The 21,257-nt window shown below is 42.6% G+C and overlaps 1 protein-coding gene across 2 annotated transcripts; it reads right to left on the bottom strand.

The window, feature by feature from the left end:
* Positions 1 to 983: 983 nt before the first annotated feature.
* Mcee (methylmalonyl-CoA epimerase) lies at positions 984 to 21,166 on the bottom strand. 2 transcript variants are annotated; one of them, XM_052161399.1, is made up of 3 exons: positions 21,043 to 21,166; positions 14,761 to 14,936; positions 984 to 1,264 (listed from the first exon to the last, which is right to left on the bottom strand). In XM_052161399.1, exons 1-3 carry the CDS (start codon positions 21,086 to 21,088, stop codon positions 1,112 to 1,114), a joined length of 375 nt encoding a protein of 124 aa, XP_052017359.1. In that variant the 5' UTR covers positions 21,089 to 21,166; the 3' UTR covers positions 984 to 1,111. The 2 variants fall into 2 exon arrangements, with proteins under 2 accessions (XP_052017359.1, XP_052017353.1); XM_052161393.1 differs by having other exon boundaries at positions 14,599 to 14,936.
* Positions 21,167 to 21,257: the final 91 nt, after the last annotated feature.

A 21,257-nucleotide genomic window follows, 5' to 3' on the forward strand; every position in this document is an offset into this window, starting at 1 on the left:
ATGCATACTCCTTGATAATTTGGGCTTAATCCTCTACTTTATTTTCAAGTCCTGATATTCTATCTTCTGCTTGATTCATTCTACATGTATGGCTTTTCTTTGGGCTTCTTAGTTAAAATTATTGGGTTTTTCAATTCCATCTTCCTTTCAGCTTGAGTCCGGTCAGTGAATCTGTTTCCTTATTGAATTCCATTGTCAAGTCCTGGATTGTTGCTGCTGTGCCCATCAGCTGTGTGTTTGTGTTTTCTTGAGTATCACTCAGGTTTTTATTCTCCTTAAGTTCTTTCTCTTTAATGTTATATCTTCTTTAAACTCCTTAGATTATTTGATAAAGTTTGTTAAAGATTTTTGTTCTTTTAAGTTGTGTATCTAGGAAATTCTCATTGCCACACATTTCTACAGGTCTGGCTGGTTATGAAGAGAAGATATTGGTGGATCTTTCATATTATTGGTATTTCTGCGATGGGGTTTGGACATGTGGGTTTCTTTGGTTACTTGTATATCTGATATGGACAGCAGGATGGGGCAGATGAGAGGGTATGGGGGGGGTTCATAGTTATTGGAAGTGGGTTGAGTGTAACAAGGTGGACCAAGGGGACTGGGGTAATGTATGGGATGTTCCTCCTCATCCAAGCTAGGGGTGTGTAGATAGATATGGCTGGGTACAAAGGTTGGACGTGGTGTGGGCGGGGCCTTTGAGTTAGAAGTTAGGTAGGAATGAGAAGCCTAGAGATCAGTTGCAGGGCAGGCAGAGAAGGCCTGACTAAGCTGAGAAACTCAAAATGGAACCTGGGCTGGATCTGGTAGGTTGGGGCGAAGGTGTGAATGGAGAAGAACAGGGAGACTCACTGGACTAGAAGAATGTGGGAGATCTGCCTGAGTGGAGAGGTTATATGAAGTGCTTATGAATATGATTTTAACAAAGTCAAGTATTTGGTAATTAAGATTTCATCCAAATCCAAATAACAAATACATGTAGTATATACATGTGAATATATTTTAATCTTTCTGCAATTAAAGTTTTAAAGTAGGGGGCGTCGTAGCATAATACATCTGATAATATTGATAAGGGTTGCTCCGGTCAATTAATTAAGTTTCTCACAATTATAAATCATGCTTGCTCCAGTTCTACAAGGACCCCACCACAGTCTTTGGGATGGAGGAAAATCACAGGTTTCCCATGTGCTCCTATTTTGGCCTCATCACTCAGACTACGGATCTTCTTTTTCTTCAGATCCATCACAGCTGCATTTATGTTGTCCACCTGGGAAAAGGAGAAAAACATGGGTGCATCTGAGATCATAAAATACTAAATACCGCCGTATGGCTTGAGCTTGTGCCATCCGTTTCCTCTGCCTGTGGACAGGACTATTCTTAAACCATCACATGAGCTTCGGGTAGGGTAGCTTAGTCATGGAGCACTGCCCAGAGTGCATGGAGTTAGCCCTGAGTTCCATCCTCAACACCAAATCAATCAATCAATCAAACAATCAATAAAAATAAAAGACAAAAACCAAACAAAAATAATAAAAACAAAAATAAGCCTAAGTTTTTCAGTGGAAAAATTATGAAAATTACAACACCAAAGACATTTTATATTGGTGGATGTTTCTTTTTGTAACCTACATTGCATATATTATACTTTATGGATTTCTTTTAAAATTGTACAAAGTTTTTCTGAGGGAGTTGGGTTTCTCATCTATGATGAAAAAAAAGGAGGATGTTAAGTGTGGATCTTAAGTCCCCCAAAGGTTCATTAGTAAACACTTGCTCCCATATTGGCACTGTGGGAAGATTCTGAACCTTTAGTAAGCAGTGCTTAGAGAGAGGTCTCAGGTCACTGAGCTACATCTTTAAAGGAGACAGTAGAGCCACAGTTTGGTCCTCCTTCCTGGTGATTTTTGCTCCTTGCCATGGTGTGCTGTCTTATCCCAAGCAAGGAGAACAAAAAATTATAGATTGAGACTTCCAAGTCAATGAGCCAAAATAAACCTTTTGTCTTTACACGTTCATTGTCTCTGCTAGTTCTTACAGTGAAGGAAATCTACTAGCACAAACATCTACTATGTGAATTGACTAGAGATTAAAATGAGGTGACTAATAGATTTTTAGCAGTTTGAACAGTAGGTACTCAGCAAATATGCTTTTCTGATGGCACCCCACCTCCCACCGGACTCCTACCTGGTTATGACCTTTGTGATTAAAACTATAAATAAAAACCTACAAAGCTGCTATCAAAATGCTGCTCTCCATTACAAGACCCCACACTTATATACTTCTCTGCTGAGTCTCTTTAATGTGTCTCATGTTTATTTGCAGTGTAGGAAAAGAGAATCAGACAAATGATGGGGAGGGAGGGAGCTCCACGTGAGACTGGATCAGGCCACAGGTGCCAGGGAGAGTTATGAGATTTTGAGAGGCAACTCGTATATTCTACAGGGTTATATTCTACAGGGTTATATTCAGTATGGTGGTTTGAATATGCTTGGCCTAGGGAGAGGCACTATTAGGAGCTGTAGCCTCACTGGAGTAGGTGTGGTCTTGTTGGAGGAAGTATATGTCATTGTGGGGATCGACAATGAGACCCTCCTCCTAACCATGTGGGAGCCAGTCTTCTAGCAGCTTTCAGATGAAGATTAGAACTTTCAGCAACTCCTGCACCATGCCGGCCTGGATGCTGCCATGCTCCCACTTTGATGATAATGGGCTGAATTTTTGAACCTGTAGGTCAGACCCAATTAAACGTTGTCCTTATAAGAGTTGCTTTGGTTATGGTGTCTGTTCACAGCAGTAAAACCCTAACTAAGACATTAGGCAATATTTATTAGTCAGCTTGGAACCAATAACACTCCAACAGCAACAAGCACACCAGAAACAGTTGTAAACTGAGATGTGGAATAGAACCAGAGTTCCCCAGAAGAGCAACAAGCACTCTTTATTGCCAAACCACCTCTCCCACCTCAGATAATAGAAAGTATTTTTAAAAAATGGTGTGATATGTCAATCCACATAGATCTAAACAGTTCCCGGGAGCTGAAGCTATAGCCCTAAGTTCAGGCTGATGCAACTTTCCACTTATTAAGTAGGACTGTATGATGGCTGCTTTCCAAAGAGAGAGTATGGTGGGGGAAAAGGAATGGTTTACCATTTACAGTGTAAAATGGACTGGCTTCTCAGGTAGATGGGCAGGGCTAATGTCAGCAATGACATTAACAGTGTCTTGTTTACTGTGTCATATTTATTGATATAAGGCAATGAGAATGACATTCATCTTTCCAAATCAACAATCTCAGTTCAACCAGGAGAAAAACACCAGGCAAGTCTCCATGGCAGACACTTTAAAAGCAATTAGAAAGCTTTCGTATGTGTCAAGGCCACCGCCAACACCAGCAAAGTATGAGAAACTGTCATGGGCGAGAGGAGTCCAAGGGGACATGACAGCTAAATCTGAGATTCTGGAACAACAAAAACAAAAAGTACACTGGAGCAGGGCATGGTGGTACACACCTTTAATCCTAGTACTCTGGAGGCAGAGGCTGATGGATCTCTGTGAGTTCGAGGTCAGTCTGGTCTTTAGAGGGTGTTCCAGGACAGCCAAGGCTACACAGAGAAACTCTGTTTTGGAAAAAAAAAACCATAAACAAAAGCAAAAAGACACTAGATAAAAGTTTTAAAGTCTGAACAAAATCCAGACTTTACTAATAGTGGCTGAGCCTTGGTTCATTAAGTCTAACAGACAGATCATACTAAAATAAGGAAGTTCTTTAACACAAATAATGTGAAAAAATCAATCACATTTGTAATGACTGGATCATGTTAAATACTGGTTAGAGGAAGTCAACTGTAAAATGACATCTATAACTCACTTTTCTAGTTTGACTTATAGACTGTGTATAGATGCTCATTTCAGAGACCTACTTTCAATTCTGACTGGCATACTGACATCTAATGAGGGCCTGTTTGATAGGTAAGGACAAAATGACATGATGAAAATTACTTTAAGATGGTTTAACAAAGAAATAAGATGTGACAAGATCTTAAGAACTGTTATATCTGAGTGGTAAGAATTTAGGGGCTCATCATTTTCCTACCTCCTATGTTGAAATTTTATACTGTACATTTAATGCCTTTTGATAACTTCTATTCAAACTCTGGCAGAAATCTATAGAACATTCTACCCAAGCACAAATAATCTACTGTTTAGATATTGTATCCTAGTGTATTATTTAATTGGTCATAATCTAGGATATAATCCTAAACTAAATGCTTTAATTAGTTTTGTTTTGCTGAGACAAAATATCAGGACCAAAAACTACTTGAGGAGGAAAAGGTTTATTTCATCATACGACTTATAGATCACGCTCTATCACTGAGGGAACTCAGGGCAGGAGCACTGCTTACTGGCTTGCTCCTCCTGGCTTGCTTTCCTGTGGAGACCAATCCAACAAGTCTTTCTTGAGGGCACAGAGAATAATAGTTCGGTGACTGATTCAGGTTCCTGCTGACCTTGGCCATTTCTACAAGACTTCCTCACCCCAGCTTTGCTTCTGTCTTCTTATTTATTTATCATCCTTAACACCTCACCCACTCTTTGGGACTCTTATTCTCGAGGGTCTGGGTCATTTTCTTATACACCTTGTGACCACCTGCCTAGAAGTGGCTCCACTCACAATGGGCCAGGTCCTCACACATCAATAATTAACTAAGAAATAACCCCCAAGGGGTTCTTCTTAGAACCTGTCTTCAGGTTGATCTTAGGGAGGCGTTTCCTCAGTTGAGGTGTCTTTCTCTCCAGTGACACTAGTTGACAAAATCATAGCCAGCACACTAGCAAACTCTGCTAAAATATAACAAGTTACTTTTAAAAATTCTTAATATTAAACCAGCATCTATTTCTAATCCTTTCATTGACTCATTTTCATTTTAAAGATCTTGCAGTATATCCATCCTTCTACTAGTGTTGCTGTGAAGTTTTCAATTCTTTTTAATATTAATTTGTTTTAAATTATGTGTCTGAATATAGTATGTGCATGTGAGTTCAGGTGCCTGGGAGGCTGGAGGCATCAGGTCTTCCGGAGCTGGAGGTACAGGAGAATGGTTTTGGCAGCCAAACTCAAGTCTTCTGTAAGAGAAGCAAGCATCTCTTTAGATCAGTGGTTCTCAACCTTCTTACTGTTGCAACCCTTTAATAGAGTTTCTTATTTTGTGGGTGACCCCCAACTATAACATTATTTTGGTTGCTATTTCATAACTGTAGTTTTACTACTTTTATGGATTGTGATGTACATACCTGTGCTTTCTGATAGTCTTCAGCAACCCCATGAATGGCCTTTCAACACCCCTGTAGGGGTTACAACAGGTTGAGAACCACTGCTCTAGCTCCAAAAATACAATTTTTAAAGAATACTATGAATTTTTGTTTGACAATTACAAAAGTGTTAAGGCCTGTCCCCTAGCATAGATGTAGCCATTTTGTTCCATGCCTGCCAGACATTTCATATTGTTGCTATAATATACCTGCCAGTCATTGACACAGAAAAATAATTTAATTCAGAGCAAGGTTGTGGGACCATGAAAGGCAGCCTGTTTTCTGGTTGAGCTATGTTTAAAAACCCTGGTGACCCTGCAGGTGACCCTGCAGAGTCTCTTGTAAGGAATGGTAGACGTTTTGCTACGCTTCTAGATACCAGGTTCCTGACACAAAGCGGAAGCTCTCCACTCCATAGGTCTGTGGCCATCAGTCACATAAGGGCCACGCCCCAGGCCCCTCCACAGGTAGAGGATGTGGCCACAGATCACATAGCCTCAAGACAGATCTCCATTTTAAGGGTTTAGCCAATTAAGCTCTCCTTCCTAGACACTCCTCCCTGTAAAAGGTATTTAACCTCAGGCCCACCCTGAGAAAGTGGGGTACGGTTTCACTCATCACACCTCTCTACCACGACAATAAGTGCTTTAAAACCACAGACTGCCTCTTCTCATCAGGATCTGCCATGGGGAGCAATGGAGCAGGCCTTTGTATAAAGAACCTAGTCTAATCTCCCGCAGAAGGCCTCTCAGCATCCCAGCCGTGGTCTCCACCAAGCCAAGCTGCCTGCAGAACAAGCCAAGGACTCACTTGTCCTGAAGGACCCAGATGAAGCTCTCCCCTCAACACCCCCTTGTTTCCCCCTTGGCCCCGGGCTAGATCCAGCCCAAGGACCCCCACTCTGTTCTCAGCTCTTCTGAGGCATCCAACAGCATCTGTGGTGCCCAAGAGTGAGAACCTGCCGTCCCTGACCTAAGTGCAGGCCTGGGGACCCATGAGCTGGCTCCTGGCAGTCCCAGGGGACCTCAGACTGTGCTCCCTTACCCCAGGTGTGGGGTCCCGTGGCTTCACATAGCCTGACGCCTGCCCAGACATCTACCCGGTGTCGAAACTCCTAAGCCCCAAGTGCACTCAGGCCACCTTTTAACCCACACAGGGTCATGGTGATCACATACTCTGCTATGTTCCGTGTGTTCTGAGGTTTGTTAATCTTAAGAAATTCCACAACAATAAGCTTCACATAGGACCTACCAAATTAAAGGTCAATATGAATTGTCATGTGTAAAATGTCTTGAGTCGGAGTGAAGCACCAGGGCAGCACCTGCGTATGAATGAGCTCCTTGTGGCTTCTGTGGTTTTAGCCCTTATAAGCTGGCCCCAAGAAATGCCCAGAGCACAGCTTTGTGCTGTTGCCCTAGTCGATCAGTCTTTAGGTGTGTGTTCAATAAACCATCCCTATCTGACTGAGATCTGTGTCCCTGTGGTTTGTGGGGTGACTCCTGGACCCCAACAAAAGAATGAAATAAACCTTTTTATTTTCTAATTGAAAGTATTTATAACAGCTATATAAGAAATGTAAACAAAACAAACTTACTGTGGGAAATGAGTTCTAGTCCCCTAAGTAATAAAAGCAGCATGGTCGATAGTAATGCATTTTTAAAAGTGTCTTTGCTACCCTGAAAACATGTGCAGATCTGTCTGATATCTCCCTGGAGTCCTGAGTGTCGTTGCTGAAAACCTGGGCTGTCCGACTTCCACTTTAACTTCTTACCAGCAACTGAGTCTGTCATCTATGTGAGCCAGTCTACGTGAGGTGGATTTTCCCATTTTATGCTGAGTTAAGAATGGCAGTTATCGGCACTTTAAAATGTTTGGATTATCATAATTAGGATTCGGAATATTCAGGTAAGTTTTTATCACCTTAAGTGCTCAGTGATCACATTTAAAAATGACAGTGAGGGACTGGAGAGAATGCTCAGTGGTTAGAGCACTTGTTCTAGCACAGGACCTGGTTTCAGTACCCAGCACCCAAGTGGTCATTCACAGCCACCTGTTACTCCAGTTCCACAGGAATCTAATGCCCTCTTCTGACCTCTGTGGTACCAGGCAAGCAAGCTGTGCACATACAACATGCCAGCAAACCTCACAAAATAAAATAAACAAATAAATCTAAAATAAATTAAAATGGCAGTGATATTTTCTTGGCTGGTTGGCAAGTTTTTCCTTGTACCCTTAAGGTACATAAGTCTCAGTTTGACAAACAAGCAAAATTTTATGAATGAGCAACAATATGCCACTTTTAATAGTTCATGGTAATTTGGTTGACTTAACAAAGAGACTTTGTTTTACATGAAAATATAATGTTGCTAATTGCTCTCAATAATGAATTAATGCAATCTTCAACCTGATTTAAATATATTAAAGCTACGTGAGAAGTCTAGATTAAATATGTATGATTCAATCCTACCCTAAAGGCTGGATCTAAGTGAACTGCATAAACATAGCATTATTCTGACTAGAGCAGGACTGAGCGCGCAGCAGTTGAAGTGCAAACTGCTTTTCTAGAACACCCAAGCGATGTTACCAGAGGTCGGCTCCCAGAACCCACGCTAGGTGGCTCAGCACTGCCTGTAAATCCAGCTCTGTGAGATCCAGTGTCCCCGTCTGGCCTCCGAAGGCCCCTAGAGTAGTAAATCCTTTAAACGTTGTGTCTGCAGGGTGTTCCTGTGTATACCTAGGACTGCTTCGGATGGCACTCACTACCTGAGCTTCCTTATTTGCTGTAAAGCCTGGTAGAGGCTATGAACAGCATTTCCCAAATGCTGGCTCCACCAGTTGACAGAGAAACACCCCTTAAACCTATTTTTAACAACAGGTGCTACAGTTTTACTCTTAAGTATCCCTGAGATGCCTGATCTCCAGCACATAGCTCTAGTGAGAGGCAGTGGAACCTTTAGGAGGTGGGTTCCAACGGTAGGTTGATGGGGTTATGCTCTTGGGGGGCGGGGATGGGATGATGACATACTGCCCTTTCATCTTTCATTGTAGTAAACTACACTGATAAAATAATGTTAGTATGAAGTGAACCCTCACCGAACTGTCCACCTGTTTGTCTGCTCTGCATCATTCTCTGTAAATGTTTCTGTTCCATGAAATCTCCACATCTAGGAGACAGTGGCACAATCCTATTGCAGAGGATTTCCTAAGGAAGGTTATTGCCAAAAAAAATAAAAAAATTAAAAAAAAATAGACGTTTAAAAGGCTATTTCACCATGATGTGACCGACATTATTATTTGTGTGGCTGTGTGCAGGTCAGAGGTCAATGTCTTCTTCAATCACTCTCTACCTGTTTTTGAGACAGAGATTCTCATGGAACCCGGAGTTCACGGATAAGGCTAGGCTAGCTGGGTGGGTGTCCCAGGGACACCTCTGTCTCTGCCTTCTCAGTATTGGAATTGAAGACAAGTGTCACCACACTGGCTTTACAAGGAGCTGGGGTCAAGTTCATGCCTGCGAGCTTGTGTGTCAAGCTCTCTTTCTAGGTCCCTAGATGTTTTGAAAGTAGATTTTCTCCCTTCTTGGTTGAAGAACATTCCTCGGGAAAGTCACATAACTTTCATAAGGCATATATGTCTCAATGAAAATGGCCCATGAAACACAAAAACAACAACAGGAAAAGAGCACACCTATTATGTGACCAGGCTAGCATCAAAAGTGTAACTACTGCCGCATGTATATATAATATGTTAATATTATATATATATATAATATATATAATATATAATATGTATTATATATTATATATATAATATGTTAATATTAGTTTCCTTATATACTTTTCCACATCGATAACCTTTAAATCAAACCTAATATTCTTCCTGAATAAACACTGGTTCCCATTACTGCCACTCACCTGGTTAACCAACCCCCTAGAGGCCACCACTCTCCGCCCCCGCCCCCAGCAATCTCCGGACCAGACTGCTTCAGCATGCGTGTAGCTGCGCTCCTCCCTGCACCTCAGCTCATGGTGCACATGGCCCCTGCACTGAAGCCTCTCTCTGGTAATACACAATTATACCTTAAACCACAGCCTCCTCATCTCGCCTAGGTCCCAACAACAGGCACCCAAGAGTCCCAGTGTAAAGACTCTCCTTATCTGGTTTGTTTCTTCCCAATATGTGCCCAATGAATCTATCCCTATGGCTAACACACACTCAGGTACTCCATACCACACCAACTCACATAAGGTCACACGTCTCATACCACTCGACCTCATTCTCTATGCTAATCCCCATGTCCTCCTGCAAAGATGTACTCTACATATGACTAGCCCTGAACCTCCATGTTAGCCAAAACCCTCCCCAAATGCATGCACGTGCACACACACACACACACACACACACACACAGAGTCTCTCACTACTCTCCCTCAAACTGCAAAGGCTAATGTGCTTTATGCACCAATCCTGTGTGGACCTCTCAACTCATCTGTTCAAGCTGTGTCACATGGTACCGGAAACTGGGCATGTTACAATCAACAGATGCTGATTCCACACACTTCCAGAGCCATAAAGTGTGTCCACATCAAATACGATACAATCAGAGGTCGCAAATGAGGTCCCAGTGAGAAAGGACATATCTGATACCAGACAGAAGAAAGCCAATTCTCCAATGAGTGGGCTTATGATGACAAAAGAAAGGATGGTATTATGAAAGAAATGCCAAAAGACATAGTCCGCTGGAGAACTAGGAACACCTACAGAAGTGTAGTTCTCCAACTCCCACCCAAAGTGACTGCACTTTGCAGCCAGCTGCATTAAGCTGTGCATGTTCCAGACTATAGAAAAACAAAGGCATCTTCCACGGCGCAATGTTTTCTGAGGCCAACAGCATCCCCAGTAAGAGCAAGAACAGACTGCACATAAGTGTAACTTTGCTGGCTCTGTGTTTGCTTGTGCCCTGTTATCTAAGCCACAGACACGTCTACTGCTTCAGTACTAGGTGGTGCTCTAAATCTACAGCATCAGTTCTGCGGCAGAACTAGAGCCACAGAAAAGGGGTTTGGCAGACAGGGTGCTGGCAATTAGATGCAGTTCTCCTTAGCCACCCACCACCTGGTAAGTGAACCCCAATTAAAGACACTCTACTCTCAAAGTGGAGTCGGGTGAGTTATTCTTCGGGTTGTTGATACTCTTGAACTCAGACAGACTTTTTCCTGTCTCCCTAGAAAACTCATGTAACAAAAAAGACATACATATCTTAAGGTGTATATGACCAAAATGCTAGAGAGAGCTGAGGAAAAACATTTTGTGATGTGGTGCTTATGAATCTTCTACCTTGTCAAGTTTCAACACTCTTGAATCTTGTGTTTAGAGGGCTAGACATCTATGTTGCTGCTTCTTGGCGTATGCAAATACTGCTGGTCCCGACTTCCTCTTTTCTGGTAATTTGAAATTCAAATCCGTTTAGAGCTTTGAAAAATTTCACATTATCCTTTTCCTCAGAATACATTCACAGTTGTAGCTCTTTGAAAACATGGCTCTTAGCATTAAGAGTCAGGATCCAGGAGCTAGCAAGATGACTAAGCAGTTAAGAGCATTTGGCTACTCTTGCAGAAGCTCCATTTCCTGCGCCCACGTGGCAGGTCCCAATCTCCCATAATTAAAGTCCTAGGGGATCCAGTGTCCTCTATGGCCTCTATGGCCTCTATGGCCTCTTCTGCCCTCTTTAGGTATCAGATATATGTACACATACAGGCAAAACACTTATACATACTTTGAAAAAAATAAAAGTCAGGATCTAGGGCTTGCTCTGAAAGAAAGAAAGAAAGAAAGAAAGAAAGAAAGAAAGAAAGAAAGAAAGAAAGAAAGAAAGAAAGAAAGAAAGAAACAAAGAAAGAAAGGAAGAAAGAAAGAAAGAAAGAAAGAAAGAAAGAAAGAAAGAAAGAAAGAAAGAAAGAAAGAAAGACCTGCTTTAAACCTACCTATTGCCATATTTAGCAGAGGATGGCCTTGTCGGACATCAATGGGAAGAGAGGCCCTTGGTCCTGGGAAGGCTCCATGCCCCAGTGTAGGGGACTGCAGGGAGGGGAGGAGGGAGTGGGTGGGCAGGTGGATGAGCACCCTCATTGAAACAGGAGGAGGTGGGATGGGATAGGGGGGTTCCAGAGGGGAAACCGGGAAAGGCGATAACATCTGAAATGTAAATTAAAAAAATATCCAATAAAGAAAAGTGGGGAAAGGCAATGGCAGAAGGCTCCATGAGGACCACACAGGCATCTCTGGGGATACACACATATATACTCAAAAGAATGAAATCCAGCTATCCTCTGGACCATGCTTAGCTTGCCAAGCCAAAGAGGTCTCCTGGAGGCCCTCCTATTATAAATGTCCAGCTGGGCCCAAGCTGTAAGAGAGCTCTCACTGCCAGTCATGTGAGACATCAGGAGACACTTGGAGCAGGAACTGTGGGGAAGGGTGCCAGCTCCCTGGCGTATGCTCCTGAGCAAACCAAGTACTGCCAATTCCACTCCATTACGCAGCTATGGGAACTGGATTGCTGACCACAGAGGAGGCTTTCTTTGAACTGACTTTATCACATTTTTTTATACTTTAGAAGACAAGGCCAAAGTCCTTGAACCAGAAAAGACTGGCTTTAATTCTGTAATACACTGAGTGAAATCTCAATATTTACACGCACAAATATGTTTTCTGTTCAAGGAAGGGCAAGAACTTTTGCTTGGCATTCTCCGAGGGACCAAGCCCCCTCCACCTTGTGACACCAGTCTCTGAGAATGCCACAGCTCTGAGAGACATAAATAACAAGCCTCCAGGGTCTTCATCTTGCAGTATCTGTCTATTCGGGAAGAAGGGTAGGCTCTCTTTGCAATACCTCTTTTTTAGGACTGCCGAGGTGGGGCTGGAGAGAGATGGCTCAGTGGTTAAGACACTTGCTGTCCTTCCAGAGGCCTGGAGATCAGTTCTCAGCACTCACATGGTGACTTACAACTATCAGTAGCCCCAGTTACAAGGGATCTTACGCCCCTTTCTGGCCTCCACAGGCACTGCATGCCTGTGGTGCACAAACATACATGCAGACAAAACACTTAGACACATAAATTAAATCCTAAAAAATAAATAAGATTTCCAAGTGTTGCAGAGATTGATAGCCAAGTCTGGCCCAGATGGATGCTCTGTCTTTCTTCCCTTTAATTCTAGAAACCTTTACTTCAGCAGTATACGGCGCTGCCTAGACACAGACTACTTATGGCCTCTCTTGTGGCCAAGCGTACCATCTGATTAAGTTCAGGCCAGAAGGAGTTGAAGTGACAGTTAAATGCCTAAGTGATCTCACAGGCGCTTGCCTTTATTCTCTCTCCGATATCCCTTCCTGTTGGCTGCTAAACAGCAATGCTTGAGGCGACCTGATAAACCATGAGTTCATTATGAGTTCAGGACCGGAAAATAAAATCCACCTAATTAAGCCCCTTCTGTGTGTGGCAACTTCAGGTCAAGTGACGAATGTCCCACTGTAGCACTTGTAGCGACTGAGCACTTTCCACGCTGTCACCCGTCACCTACCTTCATTTTACGCTCATATCATTTCTATTTCCCTCTTCTGATCCCCACTTTTGAATCTGCTGCTACTTTACTGGACTCCCACTTTTCTCTACTCAGCTGAACTTCTGACTCACAGCTGGCCTCCTTTGAAGGCGTGTGCTCTCTTGATGTGGAGCGTAGACCACACAGAGGAGGAGAAAGGAGAGCAGACTCAAAGGCAGATGGTCCAGCTTTTCATCCTGGGGGCTTCCACCAACCACTGGCAAAACATGCAGCCAAAGTAACCTCCCAAGAATGAAAGGAACAGTAGGCATCAGGCCTGTGTAGTCCCTCGTCCTATGTCAGATGGCTTCCCCACCCTCAAATTACAAGGTCTGATCATACAATGGAGGCAATGAGGCTTTGTCACGTGTTTGCTGGCTGTTAGGATGGCTCTCGGTCTAGAGCCTCTGCTTTGGCAGCTCTTGCCTCCATCTCTTGGGAAATTTCCTTCACAGTCATTATAGCCAATGCCCCACGATACACTCCAGCTCCTTAACCTGAGCAATCAGCATCTACCTCACTTGTACTGCTGAGAAGACACACATCTTAATCCCCATACCGTAGTGCAGTCCTCTTGACTGTTCAAGTTCCTCCTATTCACTGGGGACATGCCATATTTTTTGCTGAATTCCAGGTACTTGGCAGAACGTAGACACTCATGTATGAATATATCCTTGACTTCATTCTAGTCAACTCTGCTGTCTTCTGCATTAGTACTGAGGCTTTTCTGTTAATTTTCTGATTATGCCTAACCAATGAATTGTCCTATTGAATTAATTTAAACTAAAGTCCAATTGGCATTGGTGGTACACAACAGCAGATAACAGTCAGTTATCCAAACATAACCATTTGCAGACAAATGTTGTCTAATGAGAATGTTCTTGTCAAACATTTCTTTGTGTTTTCTCAGGTGCTGGGAGCAAAATGCACCTTAGGAGATATTAAAATTCCAGGCCTGGAGAGATGGTACAGTGAGCGAACATGCTGGCCACCAGTCCTCATGACCAGAACACACACAATGGATAGAGCACTGACTCCTGAAAGCCGTCCTCTGCCTTCCACAGGCATGGCATGGTATTGGGAGTGGGGTCATTTAAAAGAAAAATCAGTAATTAAAAATCAGTTTGTTTTATAATAAGCAGTAAGTCATTAGGTTTTTTAAGGCTAGAACAGAATTATAAGAGTACTTTGGCTGGGATGTAGCCCAGTGTCTAGCACATACTTATCCTACATGAGACCCTCAGTTCAATCCTTGGCACGCAACGAAAACCTTGGCAAGTTGATGAAATTCTTATTTGATAAACTTTTTTCATGTGCCTAATTGCCTCATAGTGACAATGAAAAGCACTTGCATTCCTATTACAAGAGAGGCCACATTTAGTCCATACAACCACATTGGTGGCCTGTTTTAAGTCTATTGGATCTAGATGTCCTCAAAATTTACCAGTATTATTGTTATAGTTTCATAAAAGGAAAGAGAATGTGTGTGTGTGTGTGTGTGTGTGTGTGAGAGAGAGAGAGAGAGAGAGAGAGAGAGAAGAGGGAGAGGGACAGGGAGAGGGAGAGAGAGGGAATAATCCTGTTCCTTTTAAAATGCAATAAAAGATTCTGGGCACATGGACTCTTCAACAGCACAAAGAGCATGTGTGAGTGGGAGTACAAACAGCAGACATTAAGATGGCAGGCTACCTCGATGCAGACGTGGTGCATTCCTCCAGCCTTGTTCTTCTGCAGAAAGCCTGCGATTGGACTATCACTCCCCAGTGGATGAAGCAGTTCCATCTTGGTATTCCCCAGGTTGACAAAAACCACAGATACTCCATGTTCTGGAAGAGGGACCGCCTCACTCACCTGGGCCCCTAGAACATCCCTGTAAAATGACGAGGCCTTTTCCAAATCGGGCACTGCTACGGCCACGTGATTGAGCCGACCCAGATTCCATACAGGATTGGATGCTTGATGGTACGACTGTGATGTGGAAAAACTTCTCCCTGCTGCAACTGGAGTTTGGACACTGGAGAAAAGCCCTGGAAAATCAAACAGCAACTGATATCTCTCTTTTGAGAATTAATGTCCTTCTAAATTCAATTTTAAAAACTAAACAAAGAGCTGTAAAACTCATTCTTTATGTTACCTATGCTTTTTAATTATTTGATGTTAACTGGAAAAACCTGTGTGAAAACTACTCACTGTTCTCTGCCAAGAATTAAAAAGCTGTGTGCCACCCAGGTTTGGGGGCAGAGATTTATAATCCCTGCTACTCTGGAGGCATTGGCAGGAGGGGTGGAAGTCCAAAGTCAGAATAAGCTGCAGAGTGAGTTTAAGGCCAGCATGGGCGGATTAGTGAGACCATCTCCATTGAAAATAGAGGACTGAGGATATTCAGGGGACTGAGTGGTAGAGTGGTTACCTATTAAGCATGAGGCTTTAGGTTTAAGCTGTAGTAGGGGGCAGAGGGAGCTATTTGTCTAGAATTACAATCTCACTCCGGGCTAGAGAGATAATTCCGAGATTAAAGAGCACTCACTGTGGGGCTGGAGAGATGGCACAGTGGTTAAGAGCACTGACTGCTCTTCCAGAGGTCCTGAGTTCAATTCCCAGCCCCACATGGTGACTCACAACCATCTGTAATGGTGCGACAATATACCCACATACATGAAATAAATAAATAAATAATCTTTAAAAACAAATGTTAAAAAAAAAAAGAGGAGCACTCACTGCTTTTTTAGAGAACTTGAGTTCAGTTCCCAGCACCCGTGTAGAGCAGCTAATAACTACCTGTAACTTCAGCTCCAGGAGGATCTGATGCTTATGACCTTCAAGGGCACCTGTGTACTGAAGTACAGGAATCCACACACAAACACATAATTAAAAGTAATAAAACACATTTAAAGAACCAATTCTAAGCTTCACTTTCACTGTAAACAAAGAGCAGCACTTTTCATAGTAATTTACATTTAGTCTAACATTTAGTGGCAACTGTCTATTAGGAATACTCAGCAATGCTTGCATGTTACATAAATCTGCATGTGATAGTGAACAACATACACTCTATGAGAAGAACAGGTAAGTTCTTCCCAATCTGTGCACATATTTTTTTTTATTTGTTTCACACCATGGAATGAATTCACAAAGGCACACCTATGCCATACTTTTGGTGTATATTTTATTTAATATAGCTAAAAAAAAAAATCTAACTTTTTGGTGGAAAACAAAATCAAGGTGTATGTAACATGTTGGGATTTCTCTGAACCTGGAATTTTACATTATCTCTTTATATAATTTTGACAGAATAGAAGCAGAACTACTTTGGGCTGTGAAGCAGCTCTCTTTGGTGTGCTGGATAGATTTTAGGACAACCTGACATACGGTAGAGTCAATTGCGAAGTGGAAACCTTAATTGAGATAATGCTCCCACCAGATGGGCTTTTGGGGAAACCTGCAGTACATCTTCTTAATTAGCAACTGACGTGGGCGAGTCCAGCCTATTGTGGGTTTTGCCATTCCTCAGCTAGTGCTCCTGGGTGTAAGAAGAAGCACTTCTCCATGGTCTCCTCTTTAGTTCCTGCCTTGGGCTCCTGCCTTGAGTTTCCTCAGTGATGGACTTTTAACCTGAAGGGTAAGATAAAATAAGCCATTTTGTCCTCAAGTTACATTGGGTTGTGATGTTTGTCACAGCCATTGAGAACTAATTAAGACATTCAGCCACTGAAGAAGATAATTGAGTGTGTGTGTGTGGGGGGGGTGTATCCCCCTGTTACTCTGCTTCCCTACATCCTAAACTCAGCAGAGGAGGACAATGCACATATGGTAGCAACATCTTTAGTTAAACTCCTTCCCCTTCCCTTCTATGCATTTCTCCTGAAGGTGATAGTTTGCAATGGGTTCAATATAGTAATTTTAAAACAATATCGATGGATAATGTCAATAAGCTTTCAAGATAATGTGTGTAGTAAGAAATTATAGGGAAAGGTCAAAAAAATATGAGTCCAGGCCCCATCTCTGATGTCCTGCTGCTAATAGGAGAAAAAAGAAATGTCAAAGGAGCAAATGATAGGATGGTCAAGTGAAAGCAAACTTTAATAACACATACATTCTGCTCTAAGGACAACACAATCTCTGGCACACCAAAGGAAGCCCAAGCAGCAGTTATGGGAGCTTTCTCTGTAGTTTCTTATCTATCATTTGGTTCAACAGAACAGCTCATTCTTTTGATTTTACAGAAACAAATTTCCTTTAATATGGGAGAAAGACAACAGTATCTTTATATCATAGTTGTTAAGCCTTTGACACTGTCTTCTCTCTAGAAATAAGTGGTGACTGGATTCTCTAGAAATGAGAAAACTGGTTTGAGAAAAAAATAATCTCTTTTTATTGGCTTTCTTTGATCCTTAAAATATATATTTTAGGAATGGTGTAAAAGGTTACTATGATACCAATGAAAACTCAGTGACAGAGTTTACTTAAAAATGAAGGGACTGCCAGGCAGTGGTGGTGTATGCCTTTAATCCCAGCACTTGGGAGGCAGAGAAAGGCGGATTTCTGAGTTCAAGGCCAGCCAGGTCTGCAGAGTGAGTTCTAGGACAGCAAGGGCTACACAGAGAAACCCTGTCTCGGGAGAAAAAAAAAATTAAGGGACAGGAATAGCATGGGGGAGCACACCTTCAGTCCCAACACTCAGGAGTTCACAGCCAGCAGTTCCAGGCTTGTCAGACCTACATAGCAAGACCTTGCCTCAGATAGATAGATAGATAGATAGATAGATAGATAGATAGATAGATAGATAGATAGGCGGACGGGCTAGAAAACAAAATTAGTCCACAGGCACATCAGACACTCAGTAGGTGATTGTCAGGGAAGGCAAGTGGAATACAGAGTGAAATTCAATTCACACCCAACAAGAAAGCCATGGGGGAAAAAAAGAAATTGAAAACCTTGTACAATGTTGAACAAAAGGTAAAACGGTGTGGCTGTCATGCAATGGTTCAGCAATTCCTCAAATCAAATATTAAACACAGAATTGTCAACAGCACCCAATATCTACTCTGGAGTACTCAAAACAAACAAACAGACCTGCAAAACAAAATTCAAACAGAATGGACTCTAATGTTCGCAGAAGTCATATTCCCACAGACAAATCATGGTCTATCATTCAACCTCACTGACTCTCTAACAAGGAAGAACCTCTAAAACATCATGCTAAAAGATAAGAGCTGGACATAAGATCATCCTGTGCATGATCTTATGTTCACAGCACAGAGCCAGGCAGAACAGGATTACTAAAGGTTGGAAGGAAGAGAGCTTGGGGATTGCAGTGGTCAGAACGAGAGTGGTTCCCTTGTGCCCATACATTTGAATGCTTGCTCCCCAGTTGGTGGAACTGTGTGGGAATGGTTAGGAGGCGTGGTCTTCTTGGAGTTATGTCAGTAGGAGTGGGCTTTGAGGTTTCTTGGTGTCTCTTTCTCTGCTCCCCACTTGCTAGAAGGATGTAAGCTCTAAGCTACTGTTTCAGCACCATGCCTGCCTTCCTGTCTGCCGCTGTTACTTCCATATCATGATGGTCATGGACTCACTCTCTGGAACTAAAGGCCCCAATACATTCTTTCTTCTATAAATTGCCTTGGTTGAGGTGTCTTCATAGCAGTAGAAATATAACTGAGACAGAGAAAGACTGTTTAATACGTAGGGGTTTCCATTTGGGTTATCTAAAACATTTACAGCATGATGAATCTAATAAATGTTGTACATTTTTAATAGTTATATGAACTTTATCTAAAGGAAGAAGATGTATAATTCTGCAGTGAGAGTCTGTAGATAAACTCTTGTGGGCCAAGCAACTGGAAATAAAAAGTTTAAAATAATATGATTCCTCCTACAGTTTTATTGAGGTATGATTGATGAGTATGAATCATATACACTGAAAATTTATGATGTGATGCTCTGATATATGTATATATTATGGATTACCACACCAAGCCAAGTGTGTGTGTGTGTGTGTGTGTGTGTGTGTGTGTGTGTACATGTTCACAAAGGCTAGATGATGAAATTAGGTATCCTCTACATTATCCTCTTATGTTTGCTTTTGAGACAACTCTCTAAATGAACCCCATGGTGACCGATCGTCTGGTTAAGTGAGCTCTAAAGGTCTGCCTGTGCTCCTTCCCCAATGCCACAGTGCACTGACGTGTGCAATCATCTCTAACTCTTTTTACACGTGTGCTGGGGAACAACAGCACTCAGGTCATCACACTTGTAGGCACTTTACTGACTGGGCCATCCCCCAGCCTCAAGGTAACTTTTCAAAGATATTTGTATTTAGACTCTTGGGAAGTCACAACCCTAAAATGTAAAATGTAGTTTGGAACTACGTTTTGAAAGCACAAATGCTGAAGTGGGAGGGTACAGTAAGGTAGCATGGCTTTGCCTTTTAGTCTGCACGGCCATAAAATAGAGATAATGATATGGGGACACTGAATACCTGCGTTATTTAATCTTTACCGAGACTCTGTAGGTTGGACGTCATGGCCTCCATTTTCAGAAATGGAATTAGGCCTATCAAGATTAGGTTCTTTTCCTCAACATCGCTTTCAGTGGCAAAGCAGAGCCGTGAGCCCAGGTTTGTCAGACACTAGAGCTGATGTCGAGAAACTACTGTTTTCTACTCACTCCTTTTTTCTTCCAAGCTGGGTATCGAACCTATGGCCTTGCATATGTTTGTCAAGTACTGCTCCATGAAATTATGCCCAGAGTCTTTTGCAACCCTTTTTTTTTCTCATGTGAAAAAAAAAAGATTTTATTTTACTTTGAGATAGTTTCATGAATCTGAGGTTGCCCTCACACTCGGGGTGGGGGGGGGTACCTGAGGATGAACTGAACTTCTGATCCCATGTCTATTTCCCAAGTGCTGAGATTACAGGTATGCACCACCATGCTGGATTATGTCGGAATGAAGACTGAAGCCAGGCTTTATGCACATCAGGAAGGCACTGGAGCATCTCAGCTACAGTCTCAGCCCAGATTCTCAACTTTTAATATCATTAGTATGTCTGACGAGCAATGCTTAATTTCTGAGAGAGAGTTTGCTAAGAGAAAATGAGTGATTTTGCTTTAGTAGATATTTACAAAAACAAAACAAAACCCATATGATGAGTGAGCTAAGAAGGATTATATTTGATCAGACATATACAACAGGGAGTATGTGCAAAACTTCAGCAGTAACTGTTAATCAGAAAATCATTTTTACTTTTGTGCTCTGGCTTTTGCTGCTATATTCTTTCTCTTACAAACATACATACACATAGTCGTAGGAAGGCTTTGGTTTTTTGTTTTTGTTTTTGTTTGTGGTTCAAGACTCTGCCTTGGGGACTTGTTAGGGCAGAAAGGGAATTTTGTGATTGGCTAGAAAGGTCAGATGCATCCACAAAAACCAAATTCAGTCTGAGAGTAGACTTTGAAAGATAGCTAGTTTCCATAGATGAGCAGACAGAACTTTCCAGGCATTCCAGTTTATTCTCCTGAACACCTTTTAAGAATGCTTAGCTAAAGGATTTTGTCACAAATGTAGCGGAGTAACTCTGGAACAAAACTGCCTTCTATTTTCTTGCAGGTAGAAAATCTCAGACTCAGGGTAGTAACTGCCACCACAAAGAAAGAGAAGAAAATGGAAGAGAAAGTGAGACAGGCAGAAAAGTTGGGCATTTGTCACCCAGATTCTGCTTATCGATAAAAGAGATGGCAGTCGAAAGAACTCAAGGAACTTACAAATCCTGCTTGTTCCTTTCCTGATCATGTCAAATGAAAAAAAAAAATTAGTGTGGTACGTGTGTAAAACAGGCTTGGACTCAGACTTTCAGGACTAGCCACTTTGCTCTTTTCTCCTATCTGTTAGACCAAGCATATAATAATAACTCAAGTCCCCTCCAGCTTTACTGCAAGTTCTAGGCAGATTACCTGTCTGTCTGGTCCAAGTTTGCCAAGGGCAACCCTCGAGCACAGAGAAGGCCAATAAGGAACTCCCGCGCTAAGGGAGCACAGCTCAGGGAGCCCAACACTTCAGACCCAGACCTTGGCCACCCGCGGCCTCCCGTCCAGCGTGCCCCGCACCCGGCGCCCCTGATGGTGCCCGGTATTCACCTGTAGCGCCCGCAGCCAACGCAGCGGCCTTCACTACACGCCTCATTTCCCGAAGCTACAAGGTTGCACAGCGATCTAGCCCAGAGCCAACTAGGAGAGTGAGCAGGGGGCGGGGACTGAGGCCCCGAGCGTGTCAAAGCTGAAGTGGGCGTGGAAAACGGGACAGAGGCGGGGCGCGAGTCCAGGATGCTCCAATAGCCTTTAGGGAGCTAGAC

Source organism: Apodemus sylvaticus, chromosome 1 (genome assembly GCF_947179515.1).
Source record: "Apodemus sylvaticus chromosome 1, mApoSyl1.1, whole genome shotgun sequence".
Lineage (NCBI taxonomy): Eukaryota > Metazoa > Chordata > Mammalia > Rodentia > Muridae > Apodemus > Apodemus sylvaticus.